Genomic DNA, 12,909 nt, shown 5'->3' with positions numbered 1-12,909 from the left:
CCCTGTGCTAACAATGTATGGTTTGAGTCATAAAGAAAGGCTGGGACTTTTTTCACAGGAGCGGAGGAGGTTGAGAGGCTGATAGAACGTAGAACATTACAGCGCAGTACAGGCCCTTCTGCCCTCGATGTTACATCAACCCGTGAAATTAATCTGATGCCCATCTAACTTGCACCATTCCATTATTATCCATATGTGTGTCCAATGCCCATTTAAATGCCATTAACGTCAGCGAGTCTACTAATGTTGCAGGAAGGCTGTTCCAAAACCCTAATACTCTCTGAGTGAAGACATTACTCCTGATATCTGTCCTAAATCTATCACCCCTCAATTTAAAGCTATGTCCCCTCATGTTAGTCATCACCATTCAAGGAAAAAGGCTCCTACTGTCCACCCTATCTAATCCTCTGATTATCTTATATGTCTCGATTAAGCCACCTCTGAACCTTCTTCTCTCTAACGGAAACAGCCGCAGTTCCCTCAGCCTTTCCTCGTAAGACCTTCCTTCCATACCAGGCAACATCCTAGTAAACCTTCTCTGAACCCTTTCCAAAGCTTCCACATCCTTCCTATAATGCGGTGACCAGAACTGCATGCAATACTCCAGGTGCGGCCTTACCAGTGTCTTGTACAGCTGAAGCATGACCTTATGGCTCTGGAACTCAATCTCCCTACCAATAAGCGCCAACACATCATATGCTTCTTACCAACTCTATCAACCTGGGTGGCAACTTTCAGGGATTTATGTACATGGACACCAAGATCTCTCTGTTCATCTACACTGCCAAGAATTTTACCATTAGCCCAGTCCTCTGCATTCCTGTTACTTTTTCCGAAGTGAACTACATTACACTTTTCTGCATTAAACTCCACTTGCCACTTCTCAGCCCAACTCTGCATCTTATCTATGTCCCTCTGTAACCTGTAACATACTTCAGCACTTATCCACAACTCTGCCTACCTTAGTGTCATCCGCAAATTTACTAACCCATCATTCGACGCCCACATCCAGATCATTTACAAAAATGACAAACAGCAGTGGCCCCAGAACAGATCCTTACGGTACACCACTGGTAACTGAGCCCCAGGATGAACACTTTCCATCATCCACCACCCTCTGTCTTCTTTCAGCTAGCCAATTTCTGATCCAAACCACTAAATGACCTTCAATCCCGAAACTCTATATTTTGTGCAATAGCCTACCTTGTGGAATCTTATCAAACACTTTACTGAAGTCCACATACACCACACCAACCACCATACCTTCATCCACCTCTTTTGTCACCTTCTCAAAGAACTCAATAAGGTAGTGAGACACAACCTACCCTTCACAAAATCGTATTGACTATCCCTATTCAAATTATTCCTTTCCAGATGATAATAAATCTTAACTCTTATAACCTTTTCCAACACCTTACCCACTAGCCTATAATTACCTGGGTTGTCCCCACTCCCCTTCTTAAATAAGGGAACAACAGTCTTATTCTCCAGTCTTCTGGCACTACTCCTGTCAACATGACGACATAAAGATCAAAGCCAAAGGCTCGGCAATCTCCTCCCTAGCTTCCCAGAGAATCCGAGGATAAATCCCATCTGGCCCCAGAGCCTTATCTATTTTCAAATCTTCTAAAATTGGTAAAACCTTCTCTTTGTCAACCTCAATCCCATCTAATCTTGTCACCTGTATCTCTGTATTCTCACTAACATTGCCCTTTCCAATGTGAATGCTGACGAAAAGTATTCATTACGCGCTTCCCCTATGTCCTCAGATTCCACACATAACTTTCCACTGTTATGTTTGATTGGCCTGAATCTTACTCTAGTCATTCTTTTATTCCTGATATATCTATAGAAGGCTTTAGGGTTTTCCTTGACCCTATCCACCAACAACTTCTCATGTCCCCTCCTGGCTCTTCTTAGCCCTCTCTTTTCTGGCTAACTTATAACAGCTATTACAAGGGGGCATAGCTTTAAATTAAGGGGGGTAGGTATAGGACAGATGTTAGGGGTAGGTTCTTTACTCAGCGAGTCGTGAGTTCATGGAATGCCCTGCCAGCAGCAGTGGTGGACTCTCCCTCATTATGGGCATTTAAGCGGGCATTGGATAGGCATATGGAGGATAGTGGGCTAGTGTAGGTTAGGTGGGCTTGGATCGGCGCAACATCGAGGGCCGAAGGCCCTGTACTGCGCTGTATTCTTCTATGTTCTATGTTCTATAACACTCAAGCCCCCTTTCTGAGCCTTCATGCCTCATCCTCACATAAGCCTTCCTCTTCTTCTTTACAAGAGCTTCAATTCCGTTAGTAAACCATGGCTCCCTCTCTCGACACCTACATCCTTGCCTGATAATTATATACTTATCAAGGACCCGCAGTAGCTGATTTCAAGAGTGTCCATCCCCTGCAGTTTCCTTCCCCATCCCATGCATCCTAAATCTGGCCCAATCGCATCATAATTGCCTTTCCCCCAGTTATACTTCTTCCCCTGTAGTATATACTTATCTCTGCCTATTGCTACTGTAAACATAACCGAATTATGGTCACTGTCGCGAAAGTGCTCACCTACCTCCAAATCTAACACCTGGCCGGGTTCATTCCTCAGTACCAAATCCAATATGGCATCCCCCCTTGTTAGCATGTCTACATACTTCAACAATGACATTCCCAGTCAATATTGGACAAGTTATAGTCCCCGATAACAACTACCCTGTTACTCTCGCTCCTATCGAGAATCGTCTTTGCTATCCTTTCCTCTATATCCTGGAACAATTCAGAGGCCTACAGAAAACTCCCAACAGGGTGACTTCTCTTTTCCTGGTTCTAACCTCAGCCCATACTGCCTCAGTGGATAAGTCCTCAAACATTATCTCAGCTGCTGTAATACTACCCTTGACTAACAATACCACACCCCCACCTCTTTTACCATCTTCTGTGTTCTTACTGAAACATCCAAATCCCGGAATCTGCAACAACCATTCCTGTCCCTCCTCTCGCCATGTCGCCAAAGTGGCCACAACATCGAAATCCCAGGTACCAACCCATGCTGCCAGTTCACCCACCTTATTCTGGATGCTCCTGGCATTGAAGTACACACATTTCAAAGCAACATCCTGGTTGCTGGCACCCTTTCGCGACCTTGTAAACCTATCCCTGACCTCACTACCCTCAACTTCCCGTACTCTGGAACTACAATTCAGGTTCCCTCCCCCCTGCTGCTCATAGAAGTTTATAAAATAATGAGGGGTAAAGATAGAGTTAGTGGTAGTTGTCTTTTCCCCAGGATGGGGAATTTCAAGACGAGGGGTCACATTTTTAAGGTGAGAGGAGAGACATTTAAGAAAGATATGAGATAAGCAAATTTTTTACACAGAGTGTGGTTCACGTGTGAGATAACTTCCTGAGGAAGTGGTGGATGTGGGTACAATAACAACATTTAAGAGACATTTGGATAAGTACAAAAATAGGAAACATTTGGAGGGATGTGGGTCAAGAGCAGGCAGGTGGGACTAGTTCAATTTGGGATTATGTTTGGCCTAGACACAGAACCTAGAACAATACAGCGCAGAACAGGCCCTTCGGTCCTCGAGGTTGCGCCAACCTGTGAACTATTCTCAGCTCGTCCCACTATACTATCCCAAAATCATCCATGTGCTTATCTAAGGATTGTTTAAATCTCCCTAATGTGGCTGAGTTGACGACATTAGCAGGTAGTGCATTCCACGCCCTTACCACTCTCTGCATAAAGAACCTGCCTCTGACATCTGTCTTAAATCTATCACCCCTCAATTTGTAGTTATGCCCCCTCGTACACGCTGACATCATCACCCTAGGAAAAAGACTTTCACTGTCTACCCTATCTAATTCTCTGATCATCTTGTAGGTCTCTATCAAATCCCCTCTTAGTCTTCTTCTTACCAATGAGAACAGTTTAAGGTCTCTCAGCCTTTCCTCATTAGACCTTCCCTCCAGACCAGACCCTTCAGACTTGATGGAACAAAGGGTCTTTTTCTCTGCTGAAAGACTCTCTGACTCTGTGACAACAATCACAAACAGAGTAACAACAGCAGCCTACATTAAGAAAGAAAATGCAACAAATTGATTGCTATAGTAAATGAATGCAGTGAAAAATCAGGAATCCTAGAATACCAATTAATTACCCGAATATGTTTGAAAATTGTGTGTCAGCCTTTCTTGAGTAAACTGGTTTCCTGCAAATCTCCCATTTGTTTACTTTGGTACTGATGCAGAGAATTGTTCAAACATCTTCAGGCTATTTATGAATTGTCATTATGTATGAGATAATAATGGTTCAGATTGGAACTTGTGTGGAATTGAGTGAAGATGCAGTCTCACAACTGTTACCCACTTGTTAGGAAATCCGTGGGACAGGATGGAATGCTGATTTTCCTCCTAACCTTTTATCACTGTCGGGGCCTTCCATTATTTTCCAGGCATTTGCATTAGGTTAAAAATGCACCTGATCACTTCTGAACATAAATGCTGTGAATGTCTTTTATTGCGGATGGAAGCAAGAAATATTTGCATTTATATAGCTTCTTTAGGATGTCCCCAGGCTCTTTACAGCAAATTAAGTACTTCTGAAGTGTAGTCATTGGCAAATAAGAGTTGAAGCGACCACGGACAGTGATGTAATGATGACTTGTTAATATGTTCTTTTTTCAAATGATGTTCATTGAGGGATGAATATTGACCAGGACATCATGGATAACTCCCCTGATCTTCTTCAAGAGAGTGCAATAGAATCCTGTGCATTCAATTGAGAGGGTAGATGGGTCCCATTCTCATCTAAAAGGTGGACACAGTCCAGTGCTCCTTCGGTGTCACATGACAGTGCCAGCATTTCTTCCCTGAGCTCATGTCCCTGGAGTAGGATTTTTCAGAAGAATTAACTTTATTGTCTCATGTACTCACGTGAGCAGTAAAAAGTATGTAAGTTGTCACTTATGGCGACATCTTAGGTTCCAAGATTCCAAAGTACAGAGCCTCAAATGCAAATTCTTAGGCAAATAAAATTAGAAAAATAAAGAAATAAAATGTCCAACAATAAATTAGAAAAATAGAAAAATAAGAGTTTGGAATAACAACTCAGACTATGCCAGGCTTCACCCCGAGACCAGCACATTGTGCCCACACTGAGGCCGGGAGTCTGGGTCCACACCGAGGCTGGGAGTCTGGGTCCACGCTGAGGCCAGGAGTCCAAGTCCACACTGAGGCCAAGAGTCCGAGTCCACACTGAGGCTGGGAGTCTGGATGCACACCAAGTTTGGCAGTCCGGGTCCATACTGAGGCAGTGAGTCCGGTTCCACACCAAGGTTGGGAGTCCAGGACCACGCTGAGGCCGGGGGTCTGGGTCCATGCTGAGACCGGGAGGTCGGCTCCACACTGAGGCCGGGAGGTCGGCTCCACACTGAGGCCGGGTCCACACTGAGGCCGGGAGGTCGGGTTCACACTGAGGCCGGGAGGTCGGGTTCACACTGAGGCCGGGAGGTCGGGTTCACACTGAAGCCGAGAGTCTGGGTCCACGCTGAGGCCGGGGGTCTGGGTCCACACTGAGACCGGGAGGTCGGCTCCACACTGAGGCCGGGAGGTCGGGTTCACACTGAGGCCGTGAGTCTGTGTCCACACTGAGGCTGGGAGTCTGGATCCACACCGAGGTTGGGAGTCTGGGTCCATGCTGAGGCTGGTAGACTGGATCCACACTGAGGCCGGGAGTCCGGGTGCATGCTGAGGCCGGGAGTCTGGATCCACACCGAGGTTGGGAGTCCAGGTCCACGCTGAGGCTGGGAGACCGGGTCCACGCTGAGGCTGGAAGTCTGGATCCACACTGAGTTCGGGACGTCGGGTCCACACTGAGGCCAGGAGGTCGGGTCCACACTGAGGCTGGGAGACCGGGTCCACACTGAGGCCGGGAGGTCAGGTTCACACTGAGACTGGGAGACCGGGTCCACACTGAGGCCAGGACGTCAGGTCCACACTGAGGCTGGGAGACCTGGTCCACACTGAGGCCGGGAGGTCGGGTCCACATTGAGGTCGGGAGACCGGGTCCACACTGAGGCCGGGAGACCGGGTCCACACTGAGGCCGGGAAGTCGGGTCCACACTGAGGCCGGGAGGTCAGGTCCACATTGAGGTCGGGAGGTCGGGTCCACATTGAGGCTGCGAGACTGGATCCACATTGAGGCCAGGAGTCTGGATCCACACCGAAGTTGGGAGTCCAGGTCCACGCTGAGGCTGGGAGACTGGGTCCACGCTGAGACTGGAAGTCTGGATCCACACTGAGTTCGGGATATCGGGTCCACACTGAGGCTGGGAGGTCAGGTCCACACTGAGGCCAACCCCCCCCGCCCCCCCTGCCCCGGGGGCAACCTGTTCCTATCACACCACACTCACCCCCCTGGGGCAGCCTGTTCCTATCACTCCCCGCCCACCCCTGGGGCAGCCTGTTCCTATCACACCCCACCCCCCAGCGGCAGCCTGTTCCCATCACACCCCACCCACCCCCTGGAGCAGCCTGTTCCTATCACAGCCCACGCACCCCCTCTTGGGGGCAGCCTGTTCCTATCACAGCCCACCCACCCCCTCTTGGGGGCAGCCTGTCCCTACCACAGCCCACCCACCTCCCGGGGCAACCTGTTCCCATCACAGCCCACCCCTCACCCCCGGGGGCAGCCTGTTCCTATCACAGCCCACCTACCCCCCAGGGGCAACCAGTTCCCACCCCCCAGGGGCAGACTGTCCCTATCACACCCCACCCACCCCCCCAAGGCAGCCTGTACCCATCACACCCCACCCACACCCCTGGGGGCAGTCTGTTCCTATCACACCCCACCCACCCCCCGGGGGCAGCCTGTTCCCATCACAATGCCACCCACCCCCCCGGGGGAGCCTGTTCCTATCACACCCCACCCACCCCCCTGGGGGCAGCCTGTTCCTATCACACCCCACCCACCCATCAGGCCTTCCCGATCCTATCACACCCCACCCACCCCCAACAGGGCAGCCTGTTCCTACTCCTCCCAACCAACACCCCCCCCCCCCTCCACCCCCTCCTGCCAACCCCAGGTAGGAGTAGGAACAGGCTGCCCTGTCGGGGACAGTAATAGGGATGATGACAAGCCCGGAATACAGGGCCGGGCGGTGGTGACCTAGCGAGGTGCACGAATCTAACATGGCCAGGTGCTTGTGGACTAAGGTGTTGAACTGAAAACTGTGTTTCTTTGTTTTTCTGTCTTTTAGTAAGTAGGATTGTAATGTTTAATTTTTTTAATTTTGCTTCTTCACTTCTCTGCTTTGTACATAAGAATCTGTACTGAGGTACCGATGTATCTATGATAGATTAGATTAAATTACCTACAGTGTGGAAACTGTAAGAAGTGACCTGTAACCTTGTCACTGTATTCATATGGGTGCATGTGACAATAAACTGAAGTCTCATTTGTTAGGGCCATTCTTCAGCGTGAAAATCCCAACCAAAAGCATTATTCTGACTTTATACCTTTTTGAATGCAAAATGTGCACTTTCATCATTTTATGGATTGAATACAGACTCTCAGTGGCTTCACCGATAATACTTCAGTGCTTTTAATAAAGACACATTCCTGTTTTTAAAGAAGTCCAGTAGAAATAGAAATCTCAGTGGGTAGCCCTATTTTTATTCTAATGATCAGAATGTTACATTGACCTCTCTCCCCTGGAGATGAAGCAGTGTTGTCCATTGTTATTCACCAAGTGTGTTGGAGCTATTCTAACCCAACTTGATACAGTTCTGTAATTGCACCTCGCTGTGGAGACTACCTCTGGTTGATCAATATCAACCACATTTCTAGTGTATTTGTCTGTGAAATTCTGCCCCTCAATTTTTGGAAGGAAATGCTGCTATCAGTCAGAGCTGTTGGAATTTGAACGTTGTACTGTGTACAGTCGGCATTGAGTTTTGGAATGGGTTGTAAGGAAGTCGTTCATTCTGACCATTGTCCATCATTCTCTCAGTGTTGCAATCGGTACGAGGCATTAGATAAAGATGTCACTGAGATACATCAGCAATCAAAAATACCACACAGCAGAAAACTTCCTTGACAGTTTGTCCCAAGAACCTACCCTCCTGCTTTGCTGTGAAAGCCGGTGTTTTCTGATTCCTTTCAATCTGTATAGAATGCAGTGGTGCCTGTCTGCATCATGACTCCAAGAAATAACAGAAGATTTCTCATTTCCCTTTTGTGTCAGACTTGCCTATAAATAGAAACCTCTGCTCTGTGTCTGTGCTATGCTCTAATTGTGTTCTACACTGTTCAGCAGTTTTAAGCTTAGAAAAAAAACTGATAGAAAGTCTGTCAGATTTGTAGAAATATAGTAATGTCATCTTTAAAGAGTTAAACAGTGCAATCAATGACAGCTGAAACTGAATGACAGATTTTTAGTTGATGACTTTAAAACTGACATTAATGAATGCAGTTTAAATAGATTAATGATGGTGTTAAAATAACAGTAGCTTGGAAAATCTGTGACTTCCAAACTAAATGCGCACATTTAAAAAAAAGTATTGCTTCATAAAAGGATTGGCCCAGTAGTGTTTTTCCGTGAATGATGTCTGGTAAAATCATAACTGCAGTTTAAAAAAAGAGCATGGCATTCATTTATACAGCACCTTTCACATCATCAGCACAAGCCAATGCATTTTACAACCAATGTAGTAGTGTTGTGTTGTAGTGTAGCCTCTGTTTTTCTGTAAAAAACATCGCAGCCAATTTACCAAATGGTATGACTTGCTGAACAGAAGAAATTTTCACGACTCTACTCACACCTTTGCAGAATTATATCACTGGGGCTGGCATTTAGATAAAGACGAGACAGGGGAAATGGGGATGGATCATGAGGAGGTGTTGGAGTTGATGGGCAAGGGAAGAGATGTGCTGTGTGTGTTTGCAGAAGCAGTAATGGAGCTTGAGCCATGAGACCAGTCCAGTGTACTTTGGACACTGGAATTGAAGGAAGATGGTATATTCCACATTGTTGGGGCAGCAGGGTGGCTCGGTGGTTCGCAGTGCTATCTCACAGCGCCAAGGACCCGGGTTCAATCCTCACCTTGCGTGACTGTGGGAATTTTGCACATTCTCCCTGTGTCTGCGTGGGTTTCCTTTGGTTGCTCCAGTTTCCTCCCACAGTCCAAAGATGTGCAGGTCAGGTGAATTGACCATGCTAAATTGCCCATAGTGTTCAGGGATGTGTGGGTTGAGTGCATTGGTCAGGGATAAATGTAGAGTAATGGGGAGTTGGTTCGGGTGGGATACACTTTGGAGGGTCGGTATGGACTTGTTGGGCCAAAGGGCCTGCTTCCACATTATAGGGATTCTATGATTCAGTGGTTAGCACTGTTGCCTTACAGCGCCAGGCACCCGGGTTTGATTCCACCTTTGGGTGACTGTCTGTGTGGAGTTTGTACATTCTCCCTGTGTCTGTGATTCACTCTGGAAACTGATCTGGTTCCCGTTGGACTACGTTGCACTCAAGCACATGATCCGCCTGTTACAGAGGGAACTTTGACATTGGGAGTTTTATGTGTCTTTGAAGGAAAGTTCAGTTTAATAATTAGGGATTAGACGGTGGTTGACATTGAGAAGTAGCTTGGTCATTCACCCTTCTGCTTGAAAGTGTTGAAAGATACTACAACAAATGAACAGCGCCCTTTAAATGCTTTGACCTACTTCCAACCATAAATATCGCTGCTGAAATGTGGGTTATCACCAACTTGTCAGACAAAACTACAAACATACCGCAAAACTTTACAATTTTAGTTAGTTCTTCAAAATAACAGAGAAAAGACATCTGTTCTGGAACTTTCAAATCATGATGATACTGACATTATTCTCTGGTGCGTCTTTGATAGCTGAGGGATGTGCGGGGGTCACACAGCCTGCAGGCCTCTGCACAGGCTCTCTGGTGGCCTTCGGTTTCCAGTTCAGTTCAGACACACCCAAGAAATCTTCATCAATTGCCCAACCAACCTACTGCATCAAACAGCTTGATTTCCTCGCCCCAGCTCCCATCCCACCACAGCAGCTCCATCTTGTCGGATGTTCAAAGATAAGCACACCCACTTTCCGTTTTACGGCTGTTCACTCACAACTGTGTCAGGAAAATGCTCTTTCATTTTTGAAGACTCCAGCACAATCCTGGAGCACTGGCAACCCCATAAGTGACCAGACCAGAAAAGGACAGGGAGTGATGAAGAGTAATTTAAACTTGAAACATTAGTTTGCTTTCTCTCCATGGTCGCTTGCTGACCCGCTGTGATCTCCAGTTTTTTTTTTGTTTTTAGTCAAGGAATGTTATGTTTCAGCAGTACAGGATGAAAATGCACAGGGTTCACAGAATTGTTACAGCACAGAGGAGGCCATTCAGCGCGTCATGTCTGTCCTGACTCTCCAACAAGCATTTTGACCAAATGCCATTCCCCTGCCTTTCCCCACAGACTTGTATACTGTTTCTATTCAAATACTTCTCCCTCTTGAATGGTGTTGCCTTTACCTCCAACATATTCCCAGGCAGTGCATCCCAGAAACACCCAACTGAAATATTTCATGTTGCTGGTGGAAGTAGAGTTGGGAAACAATCCAATGGAGCGTACAGAAGTTAAGCAGGAAAAATAATGAAATATATTTTTAAACGTGCTTGCGTTTATCCAGCATCTTGAGCATGTTTAGAGTCTTGTCTGAGTGTGGTTTTGAAGCTATCCAAGTACTTTTGAAATGTTGTAATACAGGCAAATGCGACATGAGAGTGTACCGTTTTTTTAAGGATTCCCTACTATGTGAAAGCACAGAACACAATAATCGTCTGTCCAGTTTATTTCTTTTTACTGTGCGCCCTAGTATACAAGATCAAACGACAATAAAGATCCCATATCTGTGGCTAAATGTCCATTTCCTTCCTCGTGTTATCTAACCTCACGCAAATATTTTAAATGGTCATAGTTCTCTCCTGAATACACAGATGCATACACATGCCTGCACTGAAGCAGCTATATTGAGTTTGACACACTGGCTTCTCCCGCTGCATTAATTACCTGGAGCGTGGACCTCAGAGAGGTCCCACTTGCCACAACTCCTTCCATCATTGACACCGAATCGCATCACACACGTGAGCGGACGCGCTGTCTTGTGAGTGCCGACCGAGCTCCTTTCCCTCCCTCCTGCCGGTGTTGCTGCGTACTCAGTGCGACAGGGACAATTCTCAGTCAGTTGTCTCCAAAGCCTCGGCTGCCCAGGGTCGGTTGCCAGGCAGTTAGCAGTTGCTGTGGCGACTGCAGTGGCTGGAGCTCACTGAGGAGCAGAGGATTCTTAACCTTCCCATCTACAACATCCTCACTTCAGAGAAGACTGATGGTGTTTGCTTCTCTATTCCTCTCTCTCTCTCTCTTTGTTTTCTGCCAGTGGTTTTACAGTGAATGCTTTTTTAAAAAAAAAATACTCAAGACTGCTGAGAGCACGGGGCTTCCTCTTTGCTGAAACACTCTCATCCAGCTACATCTGCGGTGTGTGCGAGAGGTGAACATGACTACAGCAAAGGAAGGGACTGTGTCAGGGAAAGGGGTCCAGCAACAAGATCAGGTATTTCTGTATTCAGTTCATACTTCCTCCTTTATTAAATTATTAATCCACCCAGTGATATCAGTTTGTTTTATTTTAATATATTGTGCATGTGATGTATGGTAAAGCTCAGCACTGACTGAGGCACGTTTTAACCCTCAGTCCAAATAAGTAAGTAAATAAGAACTAGACTGTGGAGGGGTTGCAGAGAGTAGGGTAGGTGGTGCCTTTCAGGGGGCAAGGAGGTTATTTGACTGGGAAAATGATTCTGTGTCAAGCATAACCTTGCTGGTTAGGTAGCTGAGTAGTGAAAAAGGTGACAGATTACTGGTGTCTAAACGCTGTTAAGGACTACTAGGGGTTACCTTAAACAGTGGAGAGAAGGAGATGTTAATTTCTGTTAGAGATCTGAGCAGTCTTTCGATGTCATCTATGACTTTCTACCTAGCGTGGTTGCAGCTTGCATCAATTTTTCCTGCCAGCTGTGCATCACCGGTCAAGCGAAATGAGCACTTGCTCCTGCACTGTATTGCACAGATTGTGTACGGCCACATAATCCTTCGCTGACTCTCGGCTCATTCCGGATGTGGACCCCATCTTTTCTCTCCTTCTCCCTCACTCTCGCGTCATCCTTTCTCCCCTTTACTTTCTTCTTGATGAGAATATGTTGTTCTTTCAAAAAAAGAAATGCAGTAAGTTGTCATGATCTGGAATGCCCTGCCGACATCCACAGCTGGGAGTGGAACTTTCAAAAGACAATTCTACACATACTAGGAGGGGAAGCATTTGCAGGCCTTTGGGAAGAGAGCTGTGGAAGTGGGACTGATAGTGCTAAAGAATTGATGGGCTGGCAGAGGCGCAGTGGACTGAGTGGCCTCCTGTGTTGAATCATTCTGTGAATGTCTTATTTTTACCTTTAGTTCCTTCTTCCATTGATCCATTCCTTCCTCCTCCTCCCTTTCTGAGCTCAAAACAAACGATAGCTATGGGCACAGCTCACTCCAAACTGGTCAAGAGAGCTGGGTGGTGGGGTTGGGAAGGGATTGGGGAAGGGCAGATTTACAGGGAGTAGACTGAGTGTGAAATGAGATGGAAGATTAGGCTTAATCTCAGCCTCACATCAAAGTGCCCAATAACAGAGAGATGTTTTCAGCAAGAAAATAGGTGCAGCATTGCTGAATGAAGAGATGTAACAAGTAATCTGTACCAGTCTTAGCAAACACATAGCTGCTCTGAACCAACTGGCAACACTCACGCTTAACATAGTGGGCCATAACTCCAAGGGAAGTGATCAGGAGCAGGAAA

The 12,909-nt window shown here is 46.7% G+C and overlaps 1 protein-coding gene across 5 annotated transcripts in view; it reads left to right on the top strand.

The window, feature by feature from the left end:
- Nucleotides 1-12,909, top strand: part of dpp6a (dipeptidyl-peptidase 6a) — a 1,528,415-nt gene that overhangs the window by 743,761 nt on the left and 771,745 nt on the right. The window contains exon 1 of one of the 5 annotated variants that reach the window (XM_043690727.2): nucleotides 11,209-11,625. The exons of the other annotated variants lie outside the window; for them this stretch is intronic. Coding sequence (XP_043546662.2) covers nucleotides 11,569-11,625 — 57 coding nt within the window. The 5' untranslated portion in view covers nucleotides 11,209-11,568. Of the gene's footprint in view, nucleotides 1-11,208; nucleotides 11,626-12,909 lie in introns of those variants that run through there. 5 annotated transcript variants of the gene reach the window in all.

The sequence above is a fragment of the Chiloscyllium plagiosum genome, unplaced genomic scaffold (genome assembly GCF_037043375.1).
Source record: "Chiloscyllium plagiosum isolate Xiang-an unplaced genomic scaffold, Cpla_swu_hap1 HiC_scaffold_5, whole genome shotgun sequence".
Taxonomy (NCBI): domain Eukaryota; kingdom Metazoa; phylum Chordata; class Chondrichthyes; order Orectolobiformes; family Hemiscylliidae; genus Chiloscyllium; species Chiloscyllium plagiosum.
Note: the sequence above shows the minus strand (reverse complement) of the source record. Positions and strands in the feature narration are given on the sequence as shown.